Source organism: Pocillopora damicornis, chromosome 7, assembly GCF_964200805.1.
Source record: "Pocillopora damicornis chromosome 7, jaPocDami1.2, whole genome shotgun sequence".
NCBI lineage: Eukaryota > Metazoa > Cnidaria > Anthozoa > Scleractinia > Pocilloporidae > Pocillopora > Pocillopora damicornis.
The window spans coordinates 5,476,932-5,493,391 of NC_142676.1; the positions used below are offsets into that span (position 1 = coordinate 5,476,932).

General features: G+C 37.6%; 2 protein-coding genes across 3 annotated transcripts; one reads left to right on the plus strand and one right to left on the minus strand.

Moving 5' to 3' along the window:
• Positions 1 to 9: 9 nt before the first annotated feature.
• Positions 10 to 4,737, plus strand: LOC113671240 (ribosomal RNA processing protein 36 homolog). 2 transcript variants are annotated; one of them, XM_089212597.1, is made up of 9 exons: positions 10 to 194; positions 300 to 388; positions 512 to 572; positions 1,571 to 1,651; positions 1,919 to 1,985; positions 2,710 to 2,814; positions 3,053 to 3,127; positions 3,889 to 4,006; positions 4,146 to 4,737. In XM_089212597.1, exons 1-9 carry the CDS (start codon positions 106 to 108, stop codon positions 4,289 to 4,291), a joined length of 831 nt encoding a protein of 276 aa, XP_089068723.1. In that variant the 5' UTR covers positions 10 to 105; the 3' UTR covers positions 4,292 to 4,737. The 2 variants fall into 2 exon arrangements, with proteins under 2 accessions (XP_089068723.1, XP_027043244.2); XM_027187443.2 differs by having other exon boundaries at positions 300 to 315.
• A 397-nt stretch (positions 4,738 to 5,134) lies between these two features.
• LOC113671239 (acid phosphatase type 7) lies at positions 5,135 to 16,373 on the minus strand. The gene is made up of 13 exons (XM_027187442.2): positions 13,751 to 16,373; positions 12,499 to 12,702; positions 11,933 to 12,115; positions 11,673 to 11,698; positions 11,357 to 11,454; positions 10,624 to 10,686; positions 10,340 to 10,454; positions 9,489 to 9,602; positions 8,780 to 8,840; positions 8,201 to 8,268; positions 7,610 to 7,681; positions 6,975 to 7,112; positions 5,135 to 6,169 (listed from the first exon to the last, which is right to left on the minus strand). Exons 1-13 carry the CDS (start codon positions 13,866 to 13,868, stop codon positions 6,029 to 6,031), a joined length of 1,401 nt encoding a protein of 466 aa, XP_027043243.2. The 5' UTR covers positions 13,869 to 16,373; the 3' UTR covers positions 5,135 to 6,028.
• Positions 16,374 to 16,460: the final 87 nt, after the last annotated feature.

A 16,460-nucleotide genomic window follows, 5' to 3' on the forward strand; every position in this document is an offset into this window, starting at 1 on the left:
TCTTGGTTGTGCTCGTCCAAGATGGCGAACCGAAGGTAGATGTGTTTCATAGCGATTTACGCTTCTTTTTCTTTTCGATAAAAGGGAAATTCCAAAGAAGCATGGATGTTTATGATCCAAATGATAGTATTTCAAAATCTCCGGATGATGATACAAGCCCAGATAACTCTGATGGGGAGGAAGAAGGCCAAATTGTAAGACTTGTTGTCCCTCTTGAAAAATTTCCATTTCATAACCTTCGTTAACTAAGCTTATTTCTTTTAATCTGTGTCTTTAAAATTTTTTTTTTTTTATCTCAGAGTCGGCTTAAAGAAGGTGAGTGTCTTTCAAGGGATTAATGGACTGCTGACAATCAGAAGTTTACGTAAAGTGAATTATCTTGTTTGTAGTAAGTTTTTAAGAGTCACGGCTAGCGCCTTATAGCTTTAATACACGTGAAACGTTGGTTAGTCGTTTAAATGCAACTGTAGGAAAGGCAAAATGTCGATTTTTTTCCATTGTTCTTTTGTAGAACTATCTGAGATTCCTTTTTGTGAACTTGAAGAGCTTAAGCACAGAGTTGGCTCCAAGAGGTATGGCGTAGCTGACATACGAGGGGTCAATAAAGTATTGATTTCATACATAGCAAAATATTCAATCGAACAAGATAGAGTATTGGTACAGTGACATCAGCCTGAACCTTATAACTGAGAACCCTTTTTTGATGACAATATAACAAATATACAAAAATATTTGCAATACTTTGGTAACTTGAAATTATAATAATTATTACACTCACCACAATAGCCATTAACTTACAGTAAATAGGTAACGAACAAAAACTTGGGTTTTTGTAAAACTTTTATTAATGATACTTACATTTATTAGTGTGCGGTGCAATGATGTTAATAATGTTTGGGGAAATCCTGTGGATTTTATTATGGTTGATACTGGGTGCCCAAAGTGCAGCTTTGAGCACTTGCCAGGGTAATTATATTGTGTTCCTTGGTAAGATACCTACTCTTGTGTCTCCTCTCTCCACCCTGGAGTGTGAGTGGCTTCTGACAAACTGTTAGGGAAGCCTGATGAGATGCTGGACAGTAAGCAACTCAACAGGGTTTCCATTCTGGGCCAGGTTGTTCAAAGCTGGGCTAAGATAACTCAGGGTTAGTCTGAAATCTGATTTAAGATCTGAAAACTTTAAAAGAAAATTCATTACAATTATTTTTGTCTACAATTTGATGACTGAATGCCCTTCAAAGAATAAAGAAAATAAAAATTTTAACCCTGGGTGAACGCTGATCAGCATCCAAACAACAGGGTCCCAGTGTAGTTAGCAATATTCATATAAACATATATGAAGTGCCCAAAAAAAAAAAAAAAAAAACCCGTAAGCTCTGGCTACAATGTGCATCTACCTAAACTTTGAAAAATGATCTATTTATCAAATTGAAGTGAATTGGCCTGGCCTGAGCTCAAGTTAGAGCAGGAAACATTTATGTTTGACACTGTTTGAACTTCAGCATTTAAACCTTAAGGCCAACTCATCTCAAATGAATATTAAGGCTTATTGGGACTATTTCATTTCAAGATACAATGAAGCAATTCATGGTCTCTTTGACAAGAAAGGAACAAATGCAACAAAGTCACTTAAAAGGGAAAACAAAAACAGGTGAGAGAGGAAAATGTTGACTGTGAGACCCATTGGACTAAAAGAAACCTGCCAGCCTGACAAATCATCTACATATACATTGTACTGCAATACATGTGGAGTTGTTTTGAGAAAGGTTTTTGGAAAAAAAAAATGATAAAAGTACATGTGAAAACCTTGAAAGGTTAAGAGTTAGAATATTTTATCCCCCTTCCCCCTCCATTAAATGATTTGCTCATAAGACAGAGAACAGACTGTTTTGATAATTAAATGCTATGATTTTTACAGGCCAAGAGAATTGTCATCAAAGAAACCAGTTCCTAGACTAAGACAAGTTATTCCAGTTAAAAAACGAGTGAGTTTTTTTGCTCTTATGCATGTTAGCCTTTCCCACTAAAATTATTATTATAATGTAACAAAATTACAACAATACAACTTTTTTCCTAAAGGGTATTGTCTAGAAATTAACAAAACATCCTTTTTATACAGACTCTTTAATGACCCAGTGAAAAAAAAAAAACTTGTTTAGTGGTACATATCAGATTAAGTTTATTGTACATTAAAGACCATGAAAGGGTGTGAAAAGTCTGGAAATGAGAGTTACGTGCTAGATATAAAAGCTTATCTGGTTTTTTTTTTTGCATGAGTTAACTACAAAGTGTGAAGTCATTGTTGCTTACCCCAAAAATTTTGTTGCATCTCACTGATTGTTTTCCATTACCTAATAATTATACTCTCTGAAGAGCAGCACTGGGGAGTATTTCTTAAATGAGAGTTACTTGCTAGATATAAAAGCTTATCCAGTTTTTTTTTTTGCATGAGTTTACTACAAAGTCTGGAATCATAGTTGCTTACCCCCAAAATTTTGTTGCGTCCCGCTGATTGTTTGCCATTACCTAATAATTATACTCCCTGAAGAGCAGAACTGTAAGAGTATTTCTTAAAGCAGTTAGCTACTGGCCTGAACCAAGACACTTTGATCTAGGGTGCAGCATGCTAACTGCAGGACTACTGCCTCCCCCACAATGTGCTGGTTGTAAATTTTTGTGATGAAAAGCAGTCTAATTGTATTGATTTAGATGGCAAGAGATCCCAGGTTTGATGAATTGTCAGGCAGTTTCAACCAAGAAATGTTTGATAAAGCATACTCCTTCTTAGATGATGTAAAGGCAAATGAGAAGAAGGTGAGCAATTGATATCTTATTTCAGTTGATCAAATATTTTTTTTACTGTAATTTAATCATCATTGTTATAGTTATTATTATCATTGTCATTGCCACCACCACTACAAACAGAAGCTTCATTGTCTTCATAAGTACTCAACAACTATTCTTACAAAGTCCTTATATGCATAACAAGGCAGATCTACTGGTAGGCACACTTGCTGTTTAAAGGTGATAATTTCTCTTGATTTTCTTGCAGCAATTACAGAAAGAAATGCAGAAAACCAAGCATCCAGAGAGAAAACATCAGCTGGAGTCATTACTGAAGAGAATGGTAAATATTTTGTAGTACAATTTACCAGCCTCCCCTCTTCCCCTTGGATCTCTTTGTACAGAAAATAAAGACATTGCACAAAAGGTGATGGCAATGAGAACTTCCTTACCCTTCAACTTACAGAAGTCATGAACATGTAACTTCTCCCTGTAATATCCATACATTTTTCAGTAAACAGATAACAGGAACAGCCAAGCTATGAAGAGGAAGTTGTTACTTTGCTTTGACACCAAATTTTTGTAAATAATTTACAAGGAAATGTGTAGCAGCAAGAGGGGAGAATAGTCCATTGTACAGTGCATGCTTGGTTGCCAAGCTTTTGAACAAGAGTGAGGCCAAGATTGACCTTGTTATGATACAAACCTTGCTTGCTTTTCAAATGCAAATTACTTTGTTATCATGATAACTAGATACTGGTCTCTATCACAACAAGGTCACCTTCAGCCTCACTCCAAATCAGAGGCTTGATAACTAAGTACACAACTGTAAAATGGCTAATTAACAATCATATATTGATAGTTTAAGGTTTAAGAAGACGTTTAATGAGGTCATGAACATGAAGAGAGCCTTATCTTTTCATAGACAGATGTGATAGTGATCCTATATGTAGATCAACCAAACAAATCTAATGAGTTCCAAGATTCTAAAAAAAGATAAGATTACGTATTCCTTTTTTCAAAGCAAGTCGTTCCATTATAATTTGAATAATTCCATTCATTTAAGTACAGATAATTTCATCTGAAGTCTTGTCTTTTTGCCAGGATCAACAAGAAGCAACGAAGAAAGCTGCAGCTCAAAAGAGAGAAGTAGAAAGAAAGAGAAAGACGGCAGAACTGGAATTAGTGAAGCAAGGAAAAACACCATATTACCTAAAGAAATGTGAGTTTTGATCCAATCATGTACGCTTTCAAATTTTTGAAATTGCGAAGGCTTTTTAATGTGTTATTGGCATTGTTCGCAGTGTGTTGTCCTCTACAATGCCAGTGCTATACCTTTCATTTCTTTATTTACTGAATAGCTGATAAAAAGAAGTTGGAGCTGGCGGAGAAATTCAAAAAACTGAAATCATCAGGAAAGCTGCAGCAGTATCTCAAGAAGAAAGGAAAGAAAAACACTAGTAAAGAGAGAAAGAAAATGCCGCACAGAAGAGTCATGGAGGCGTGAGGAAGGACGAGTTATGGGAAAAAAACCAATAGGCAATACCAATCCTAACAAATAATGGACGCATGTGAACTCGGAACCCGCGATCAGAGTGCGGGAAAATCCGCGGAACATGCGAATGGACTAATTTGGTTTTTCATTCAACAACGTGACGGGATTCGATTTTCTTCCAAGAAGTTATAGGAAAACGTCTCCCAGCCGTGTGGCTAATGGAAAATAACTTTTTCCGTTATTTTCTATGGTGTATTTTACTTAATTTAAGCAAGGTTGTCTGAACTGTTATTAGTTACAGGAGGCGCGTACATGGTAACATATGAACTGGGGGGGGGGCCTTCTTTTTTCGGGGTGTGGCGGACGTTTGCTCAGTGGGAAGTTGCAGTTGTTAAAGCTTCCTAGTTTTTTAGTTAAATTGTCCAATGTACACAATAAATCCTCGATTTTTAATGTAACCTGTAATGCAGTCGAATACATTTGGTAATTGCATGCGCAAAATTTCCTTGCTGAATGTGTTGCGCTACGTCGAATTCTCGGGGTAGAGGATTGCCACGGAGAGAAGGAGATTTCTACCACTTTCGCCGAAAACAAGCAATGCTGCTCACCAAACTTTCGCAATTTTATAGCCAACTTAAATGACTCTTGTACTGCATACTATTTCAAGTCAAGGTGGCGATATTCAAGTGATAAGTTTAGATCAGAAGCAATACGAACATCTCGCATCGGTTTCCCTGGTTATTCAAAGCTGTTATGTTGTGTGCACAGCTGTCTGACATAGACTTTCAAGTAAAGGTTGCGATAGATATTGGAAGCAACTTCTGCGGCCGTGTATTTTACAAACACGCTCTCAACTCCATGAAAACTTTGTTTTATTTCTTACCAACTGTACTGCGCACATTCTTATTCTTGCTGTTTCTTCTGAGCTCAGCCAAGGATTACGAATCAGGCCATTACTTTTTATCATTTGAAATCCTTTTGGGTAAGCTAGTTCAGAAAGTAAGGAAGGTAAAGAAGAATTCTTTAGAAGGACACAACGCGGCGCAGCAGAACTAGGTTGTGATTATGGAGATGTCTTCTGTTATCAATCAGAAGTGTTGAGTCGGTTTTTGACTCGTACCTATTAACGACCCTCAAACTTATTTTAAAGCTTAAGGGAAGCTCGACGAAGCAGCGACACGATTGTTAGTTAATCTCAATGGTCCGCCTTAGCTTGAAAGTATTTTAAAATTGTGCGTCAAAAAATCACGTGCAAAGTATTTATAGTAAGAAGGGGTCATAACTTCCTTACGATTTGAAAGCTATTTTGCATGGACCAGCCACAAATTTACAGATATAATTTTTGAGTTGTTGAAAGCAGTTTCTTCAACCGATGACCAGAACAGGCCTTAACGTGCTGAAAAAACTTTATGTTTAAAAGATCACCAGACACACATATTTTGCCACGAGATAGCGACCTGAACTTCCCTCCGAGAAGAAATGTTTTGATTTTGATCGTATCACGATGCATTCTCTCGACCAATTTGTTCCCTAATGTAGGAATGAAAAATCAAGTCTACTGATCCTCGTAGACGTTGTTAGCAAACTATTAGCAAGCACAAAATTCACATTTTTGCGATATGCAAATACTCGAACTTTCTCATGTGGTAACTGGCGGAGCAGACTTCCTCTATCATTGTAACCGATTCCTTGCAAAAACTTTCGCAAAAGCGACTTCAACTGTCTGAAGAAGTTCTCCCGAAATTCGAGTCACTCCACGGATGTTACATGAATTTCGGACACTTTCTCATCAGTTTCCTCACTGGTCTCGGTGTTATCTTCTCCTCCTTTCCAGGCCTCTGGACCGTGTTTATCTTTGATGATCCATATTCTGTCTATTACTTGGTAGTCCTGTGGTCAAAGATTTAGTTGTACAAAACAAAATAATTAGTTTTTATCAGTTATATAAATAAGAAATTTGTGCTCTGCTATATTTAAGTAGCATAATATTTCGAAGTTAAAAGAACATCCAATACTAGTTATAATTCATTTCCAAGTATCTATTGAGCTCCGAGATCTCATCGTACGATCTAAGAGTAAAAAAAGAGCCAACAAACAGGACATATTGGTGATCACATGGCACCATTATTAAATAAACTGTTACTATACATTAGACTGAAATTACATTACATCACGTGTGTTTCTTCACCGGTGGGTAAACTGAACTTCTTGAGCACATCGAGCCGGTAAGAGGTCTGCGAGGGGTCTGGCACCTTATTATCAGAACCATACCCCTCACACACTTCTCGCTGCGACGCCGTCCTGCGTTGCTTAAGGCCACAAACTTTCTCACAGGAGAAAGAATGCTTGTGCTGAATGGCTGATAACGAAGGCCTTCGCGCAAGCTAGTAAGAATGTAAATAGAATGTTTCTCTGTAATAGTGTCCATTTGGGTGTTCAAAGCCGTAAGCCTTTTCTTTATTGGGGGTATTTCGCAAATCAAACCTCCCGACGGTGAAGATTTTACCGAATCCTGCTCATGGCGTTCCTTGATCATTAAGAGCTAAATCGCGAATGAGACATTGTGATCGATTCATCAAATGTACTTTGCAACTTCAAGACGAAATGCTCTCCATCAAAGTTATTAATTGAAGTGATCGAGCACACACACTTCACATAATGATGTCCATAACGAAATACAGCAGCTACCGCTGACCTTATCAATGCTGACTTGTTCAAGTGACAAGTGACTGCTGTTGAACACCTGTACCCTTGTGTACCCATAATCTAGTGTGCGGAACGCCGTCCAAGGACCGTAATCTCTCTTGAATTTGTCATGGCAATACTTGCATCCCTGAATAAAATAAATATATACTGCTGTTTCAAGATTGTGTACGAATGTTTTCATGATAAAGAAGTTCAAGCAGTTATCTGTCCATCACAACCGCTGACAAACTGAGACCGTGTATAATACAACCTCGTTGTCATGAACGTAAGAATCTCAGCTCTGATCTAACTTGCGATGGTTGGACAAACTGTATGGATAGTTTACTCAATTTCAGTGTTAAGTTTTAAAACTATTAGAAAAGCTGTTTTATGAGGAGAGCGGACCATCCAATTTCTGACTTGAACCAGCTTAGTTTGGGTCAGTACGTTTTATATCAGGGGGAAGGGGTGGGTCGGGTATCATTATTACGACTCGTTTACCATTAATCTTGACCACCGCTACTTCTTTGTACAATTTGACCCGCTGCTTTGTAAATTTAACTCCATACAGGACTGGGAATCATTTTATTCAGTGGGTTTAGTCATTGAGGAAATAACGTTTGGTGTTTAAAATGCTTTTCTTACCGCTGATCCCGTGGTGATGTGTACAGGTGCCCTTGGATTGGTGTATGGCTTTTCTTTTGAACCGCTCCGGATCTAAATCAATCAATTAATAATTCAATCAAAAAGTTAATCAGGGAGTCAGGGCCAAAGGTCAATTATTTGCAGATTGCAGATCAACAATCAACAAAGAAGCCAGAATAAGATGGCAAGAAAAAGTCTGAAAACTATCTGAATGGGAATGGAATAGGAATGAGAATGAAAACGGTAATGAAATGGGAATGGGAACGGGAATGGAATGAGAATGGAAATGAAAGGTTCAATAGGCGAAAGGACAACTCCGGACGTGAACCAGTCCCTCTGAACTTTTCTATGTCAATACTGCGCGACTATTGGGTAACGTTTCTTCGTCATCACTGCGTGACCCGAGAGTTACGTTTCTTTACGTGGATTTTTTTTACTAATTTGAATCATATATGCTCTGTTGTTGAGTTAATACTGCGAGTTCCGTCATACGTGCGTGAAGCAATAGTATTAAGACCTGCTAAAAGAAATGTATATACTTACAAGTTACTGATTGACATAGATTAAACAGTCGTGTGGTCTAAGATCTACCTGATGATTATACACTGGATAAAGGCGCTCATAGGAATGTTCGTGAGCCCAAAACTCTACATCCACCCCTAACAATTATATCAAAAAGAAAGGAGAAAAATTAGAGAAAAGCTTGCTAAACATTCCGTGTTGCCGTGAGTCTGTCTATTAACATAACTAAGTGATGTCAAAATTATATAGATTAATAATAAAACGATAGCAATAGCTTGGATAACAAAAAGACAAGTAAAAAATTACATGCAAGATAAAGTTACCGATGATGCCCTCATCTATGCTTATGTCCATCGATATCTCGTGTGTGATAACCGATGAAAATGTGTGTACGATTCTGTCGAGTTTACAATAGCTCATGCATGTACCATACTGGCGGCTTTAAATAATTACACATAATTATATACAGGGCAGAAAATTCAGGTTGTCTACTCTAGAAGAAATTCTGCTTACAATGTCTACGCGAGTTCCTTTGCTATAAGGTTGATGGACCATTAATTTTTCATTTGCGTGTCAACCAAAGAATGAAGATTACAACAATGCTAACAGAATACGGTTAATGTGACGGAGTTTCCGCAAAATAATTACCATGTCTATATAAAAGATCTTCTAAAGGAAACAGCTTTGCCGACGATAATCCTGTCCTTATCTACAAAACAAGGATTTCAGACACTAATCAAAGCTGTATGTCGAAATGGAACTTCTCAAAGACGCCAGTGCAAGCCTTTTGTTCAAGAATTATTCGACCCAGCCTGCAACGACATTACTGTGATAAAGAAATCTGCGCGTGAAAAAAGAGAATTAAGAAAGATTATTTTTTTTTTGGTGTAGTGTTTTATCTTCAGGACCAGATCAATCTAGAGTAACAAAAGTTGAATTAACCGTATAACTCCCAACATCTCATATTTACTTCTCCCCTTTAGTTACGGCACATTTCCTCGTAAATTAGTTACGAGAACTTGGAGTTAATTCAAGTTTACAAATTCTTCTCATTACCAGTTTTCAGGATAATGTATGGCTATTATAGCCGGGAAGAAGTTACACGTCAATCACTTCTAGGAGTAAAAGGTTAAAGACATGCGCAGCTATTATGAGTTCAGCGCAAAAAAGAACCATATCCCCGTAGTCTTCTGGGGTTTGACGATATCACCTAAATGTGATCCAAATCTTAAGTTTATCATTTATGTTTCTGATTGAGTCAAAAATGCAAGTTGAGTAGGTTAGAGCCAGGAACAAGCAAGTCAATCAAGATAACTGGAAGCTGCTCGAATAACAGTATGTCACTTGAATTACTTACAGCGTTTTCGTGATTTTCACAGCCGTCACCCACAGCGTTGGAACAATACATGGGTCTGTGTGCCATAGTTATTATCCAGGGACGCTGTGCTCGATTTTCTGGCTTACTGGCTTCCTGCAAACACAAGCAACGTTATACTTTTTGTACACGTAAAAGCAATTGGAAACTGTCCATACAATAGAAAATAAAGTCACACATGAAATAAGTTGCGTATTCGAAGGTATTACACCCACCTTCCCATCGTGCGCTGTGATCATATTCCCGTCGTAAAAAATTACGAAGTGGCATTTTCAAGTGTTTTAATATCATGAATCCATTTGCCACGAATTCTTTGTATTTTGATACATAAAGTGTAAAAAAAATTGTCAAAACCATTCTATTGAAGAAACTGTGGTGCTACGTCGGTTGGAGAGTATAACAGGGTAACTTGATATTATCAACTGAGTTGATAACGTAAATTGGCCACCATGAAGAGTTTAAAAGCTGACGTTTCAAGCGTTAGCCCTTCATCAGAGCTATGGATGGCTAACGCTCTAAACGTCAACTTTTAAACTCTTTGAGGTGGCGGATTTACGTTATCAACTCAGTTGACAATACTAAACTACCTCATTCTAATGAAGTCTATGCGTATTTCGTCTTAATTATGTTTTTACATGTTTTTTCTCGTGGCATCGTAGAAAATAAGTATGCAACAAAAAACTATGAAATCTTCCACTTTTCTTGTGCTTTTTTGAGTGACTCGGGGGAAATTCCCATGAATACCATCCGAAAATGTTGTATAACTAGTATAAATAACGGCCCTCAAAGAGCTTTATGATCAGCTGAAGTGGATAGCAAAAGGAGACTGGTACCTCTAAATCTCTTTGAAGCCACTTGTATTGCCGAACAAGAGGTTCCATGCCATATTCAAGGAAGTAGTACAATTCTGTACTAAAACTTATGATGTGTACTGGTCCAATGTTCCAACTGGCCAAGGGAGAGAAAATTAACACATTTTACGTAGGATATCATATGCGATCAGTTGGGTCAAATCAAAAGTCAAAAAAGGCTCTGATTAAGATTTAGAAACACGACAAAGTTAGGGGCTGTTAGGTGAACAAGACAAATTAACGCATGTGCAATGGCGGCATCCTACCTGTAATAAATTCCTTCTGTATTACCAGGCATACTGAAACGCTCTCTGTAGTTGGAAAAGTTACTGGAGGTAAAAAGAAGCGTGAAAATAACTAGGATGTTTTAGAGGTTTTTCCTCACAAATAAAAAAAGAGAAACGCGGATTAGACTGAGATATTCGTACTTGTAAAATTAACATTGGGTTGCTAATTGAAAATGAGTACAAGAGCACCAAGATCAAATGACTCCTGTAGCTAGACTTGCTCATTCCCTCTGGGTAAGGAAGCACCACACTTAGTGCGGATATTTCAAAACGGCTCGGTGTACAAATTTAGTCCAAACATAGTTAATTGATCCAAGTCACTAGTTAATATTGTATTTACGAATGTACAGGTATGTCTAATTTTTGATCCCTTAACAGAAAAAATTAGATAAAAACTCCAATTATTTGAAGATATATGACCAATTTTGTAGTGAGACTCTTGTCGCAAAAGACTCCTCTTACACAAAACTGCAAATCTGACAACATGAATTAAGAATTCCATCTGCATTTGTCGTTATCATGGCTTGCTTTGGTCTTTGCACTGATTGGCACCGTTAATTCAGTTGGAATCATATATCGTTTTATAAATGGTGACCGCGGTAACAGAAGTGAAACTATAATAGAACTGAGCGTTGATTAAATGAAAAAAAACCTCAAAATGAATCTCCAATTCGATCACAAATGTTGTAAATGAAGTAATGCGGGAACTTACCAAGCTTGTTCGTGGTTCCCAGGGCATGTCATGTAAGGAACGTATGCGGCCATCGGCTCTATTTGATTCATAAACCTGTCTCCTACTTGTGAATTATCCTGAAAAGTGGGTAATAGTTTTTACACACACAATCCCTACTGATGTGTAAATAATATTGATCGAGGTCCACTCAACAGGCAAAAAGACACAAATGAAAAACCATAGAGAATCTTTTTCCAAGGTAGAAGCGGAAAATCACGCAGTTAATTAGATTAATTACCAATTATTGGCAATTAAATTACTTGCATACAATAATAAGAATATTTTTTCTACTCACTGATTCCATATTGTAAGCAAAGTCGCCTGCAGAAGAAGTAAGAAAAGGAACAATCAGAGAAAAAGTTAAAAATGTGTACAGCTAGTTTAAAAGAATAGTGTGAGCTGAAATCGTGACCGGGAACACGAGAAGGTTGGGCCTCTACAAAGTATGTTATCAGATATCAGAAAAAATTCTAGGCTTAATTCTATAGCCTGTTTTTTTCCTCCTTTTAGCATCAGTTGCGATGTGCAGTTTTGTGTGGATGTAGATGTCCATACCAACGTGCAAAATGGCATCGTATCGTCCTCCCTGAACCTCCTTCTGTAGCTTGGAGAGAGACTGGGCGTTGTCTACTCCTAGATCTCCATATATGGCAAATCTCGGTTGCCAGGCCGTTCCAGCTTTTGTGGCGTTAAAATTGTACAAGGCGCTCCAGCCATCTGAGCTGCCAACTCGATAATCTAAGGAAACACAAAAAAGTATTTGAATTTGTAACAGTTAGAATGTGATTAAAAGAAAAAGAAAACAACAGCTACATGTAGAGATTAATGTCGAAAAAGGTCTGGGACTTCGTTGGTTTTGCTTCAATTTACTCTCTTCACTCTTTCATTGGTTTAAAAAGCTTGCACTATCCTCGTAACCAACCAGAAGGAAGTTTAGGACTAATCACAACTCGGTTGTCAACGCTTTCATGCGATTTTCGTTATAATTTCCCGCTGATCACTTTGATCTATCAATAATTGTAAAGTACTTTACCTTCACCTTTTCTGATTGGAACTGCTAGTTATTTTGTTATTTGATCGAAATTGAAAATTTTTTAAGGTAGCCACAAAGAAATCCTTACCATATCCGGAACCCGGAGTCAATCCTTCGAGCTTGACTCGATGCATATAAATGATCCGCTTCTTCCAGCCACAAGCTTTGTACTTGGTAGCAGAACCGAATGTTTTCATGTTCAGCGGTAGTTTGTACCTCTCCCCATACTCCACAACGCTCTTAACTGACTCGGCCATCGTCACCCACGTGATCATCATTTCTGTGGGGTCACCTGAAAGATTTTCATGGATATTTTGGGCGTGCACATTTCTCTACTCTCAAAATAGTTTCTACCCCATACCTTTCTAAAGAATGGCAACAAATTTTGCAAAAGAATGCAACCGAGACTTCAATGATATAGTGGAACCAAGAAACACAATTCTTCTTAGAGAGACAAAGGTGAGGTTTCATCAAGTGCGACATAACCGTGAGAAGTAGATTAACCGAAGGACTGATTAGTGTACTCCGGCAGAGAGACATAAAGTTCCTGCTTTAATTTTTTCCGAAATAAAAATAAAGGAAAGCAAATGAAAAAGTTTTGTGTGCTTTTGTTTCCGTGCTTGTGCATGTTTTTAACTTCTGTTTCTAACTGGGATTATACGAAATGGCAAACCAAAGTTCACCGTCGCTTTTCCCGGGCTTCTCCTTTAGCATTTCACAATCTGGACGAACCCACGCATTATGTAACACGTTTTGTCGGCTTTAGTCAAATTCCAACCAAATTCAGAACAATATCTTGAAATCTCTGAGCAGAAGTAAATTTTGGCCGTAGTTATATATCTTGTCTCGCATTTAAAAAAGTTCAATACGACACAAGCATTGACTGAAATATAAAATATATTTCTGAACCTTTCCTTCAATTTTTTAACTAAAAACCCGTCTGATGTTTTGATAAATATAATAAACAGTCTGTCGCCGTAGAGAGAAACTTCAACCATAAATGGTCCCGTATTTACCGTAATATAGTTTTCAACTGTTTCTAATATCTAAGGTTAAACAAAACCTTAATTCAAGTATCTTTGTTGTAAAATTGGGAAAGTTAGCTGAGTGTTATGGATTATGAAATGTACGGCGCCATATTGTTTAGATATTTTTTTTTAATCGCATTCCGTAACCTTCATTCACGTTCCAGTCACCTAAATACAGAGACTAATCGATCAAATGGTACAAGAAGCGCTTTCATCTTTGCCTTGCTCCGGTAGTTTGGTTTGGAGTTACCCGTGACAACGCTGACAGAGACTGAAGTTCAAACAAAAAGACATCACAGTAATTTTCCCCACCTGTGCTGGATATGTGAATCTGTTCCGGTTGAGGTGTTCCGCTTGCCAACACCTCCTGTCCCGACTGAAGTAGGATCAACACAATCGGAGCGATGAAACCAAAAAATTTGCCCGCCATTCTGTCGCTTCATTTCTCTGCCCTGATGTTTCTCATTTTTAACGAGGCGAGGGTGGATAAGGCGGATCTTGTTACGTACCTGCTCTTTCTTTGCGCCAGTTCAAGTTTTATCGCCAACAAGTGCCTGTTGTCATATTTGCAGGTGGCCGACAACCTCACAAGAATTTAAACCGACAAGTTGACAATTCCATTACAGACAACGCGAAATGCCGTTTAGACACATCTTCCCAACCAACTTTCGTTGTGCTGTTTTACCGAAACAAATCTCTGCGACCATATCTTCTTTGTTTAATTCATTGGCCGCCCTTCGGGTGAACTAAAAAGAGCTTGCTCTGATATCCTTTCCGAATCATTGAATGGAAGGCCACATTAGTCAAAGTAGCCGAGTTTTTAAAGGCGCAGTTCCGGTTAATCCGGCTGTCGTTGATTCATAAAGCAGGTGCCTCAAGCAGTTCGTTTTCCAATTGTGATGTGAAAAAATACGCGTTTTTATGAGTTTCAATTCGGCCGGATTTCAATGAACATTTCACTTCCACATTCTGTACAAAGAAACTTCAGGGAAAAGTATCAAGATTAAGTGACATTTAAAGTGACAAATGTCATAAAGTGACATTTACCACGCTATCCATGGACGTATTGGCAACAGAAAAGTGTTTCACCGAAGTAGCAACATAACGGTGAACTTTGCAACTTTGAACGCTTCGTACAAGGTCAATATACTTTGGCCCAAAAATGTTTTTCCAGAAACGTAATGTATATCCTTCTAATGTCTGATTCATCATTGTGAATGCTTTCAACAGCGTTGGATTTTGTAGAAATAATTATCAGTTTAAAATCATCTCCAACGCTCCATCTAATTTGATATGCAATATTTGAAAATTTATTTTTCATTCTGCAGGTTTTCGATGTTTATCGAATGATATTGCATTACAAGGCCTTTTTCTTCATAACTGCGTAGTTTTCTCATTATTTTGTGTTGCGACAGGTATTTTTGAACCGGTTTTTGAAAGGGCATATTTTGGGACAGATTTTGCTGCTATTAGACGTAACAAGTTCGCGGCTCGATATTTTTGGTTTAGAGCGAAACTGAAGCAAAAGAAATTCATTTTTAAATAGTATTAGGTAACCTCTATTTGGAAGTTAAAAATCGGCCGATTTTAATTTTTAGCCAGAAATCATCGGTCGTTTCTTAGGCGCAGGGCCTCTGCGGCGAAAGTGTAATTTGTTTCTACTAGTTTTTCTTCACGCTGTCGTGACCTATAGTGATGACGTGCCCTTTTCAGCGATAATGAATGTTCTAAATGTGACCATTAATTGGGTTTTAGATGAGTGGAAAGTTTCGTGTTTTCTGGATTAAAATTTCTTTTTTTATGATCAATAAGTGTAAAGACCAAAATGGAAGCCTGGCTGTTATCCTTCGCGGGGTAATGATGTGATTTGCTTTAAGTTTTATTGACAATCATGCGCACGCGCAAAGTTAAAAACAGTTAAAGACAATCTCTCATCTCAACATCTCACGGGCAACCCACTGGCATTTGACCGTCGTCCGTGCTCAGGGGCTAAGGAATTTGAATCTTTGCCTGGCTGGGGTGGGGAGTTTGAAGCGAAAGTGTCAAGTCTTTCCAGCGGAGATTTGGTCGAGGAGTAGAAAGTGACGGTTGTCGAATTTGCCTTTTACGAAAAGTTGGGTGGGTGGGGCATTTGAACAATTTTGCCTCGAGGAGGAGGAGGGGATTTGCATAAACCGATGTTCAAAAGCTCAAATACCCAGGGGTTTGTCCGCGGGAGGACGTCAAAGCTTCGATTTGATCGATACATAAGAAGGAAACTCAAACAGGGTGAACAGTTGAAATTTTTCTGTCTCCATAAACGCCTTGGGGCCGGAAAACTCGCAAGAAGCTCAAAAGCTCATTGTGTTCTGTTTTCTTCATATTCTGGTTATTTTCTGTTTTATTTTGTGTTCTATTTTGTGTTTTATTTTTAGATTTAGTTACCTTTCGTTTATTTTCTTTGCTGTGATGAATCTTTTTTTTCTGTTGTTTCTTTAGCCATTATTTTTTTGAATTCTTTTGATATATTTTGTTTTGAATTTACTTTTTCTTTTAAGTCTGATATGTTTTTTTTTGCTTGTTTGTTCTTTGTTTTCCTTTTTTTGAGCTTTACCTAATTAGAATTTCGATCATTTATTTGTCTGTTTTGCTTAACCATTGTTTTTTTTTGTTTGCTTTTTTTACGTTACTTGTTTCAAACTTGCAACTCATGGTAAATGCACGGTTAAAGGTGTTTGGTGACAAAATCCGGTATACCTGGAAACAAATGGCAGAAAAAAATGTGAAAGCTGTCACTAGAGAAAGTTCAGCCTCTTAGGTTCGGCTTCATTCAAATAAATATGTGGTTTTTTTTATTTTTTGCAAAAAAAAGTTTTCGCTACCCATAAATTATTTGATTTACCACGGTTTAACAACCATGATTTTGCTCTTTGCTGTTATAATTGCCCCCCCCCCCCCTCCTCCACCTTTATTCCAGCATGTATTTTAGATATCTCTACATTGATTACCACCCTGTTCTATAAGTCTCACCTTGGATATCATT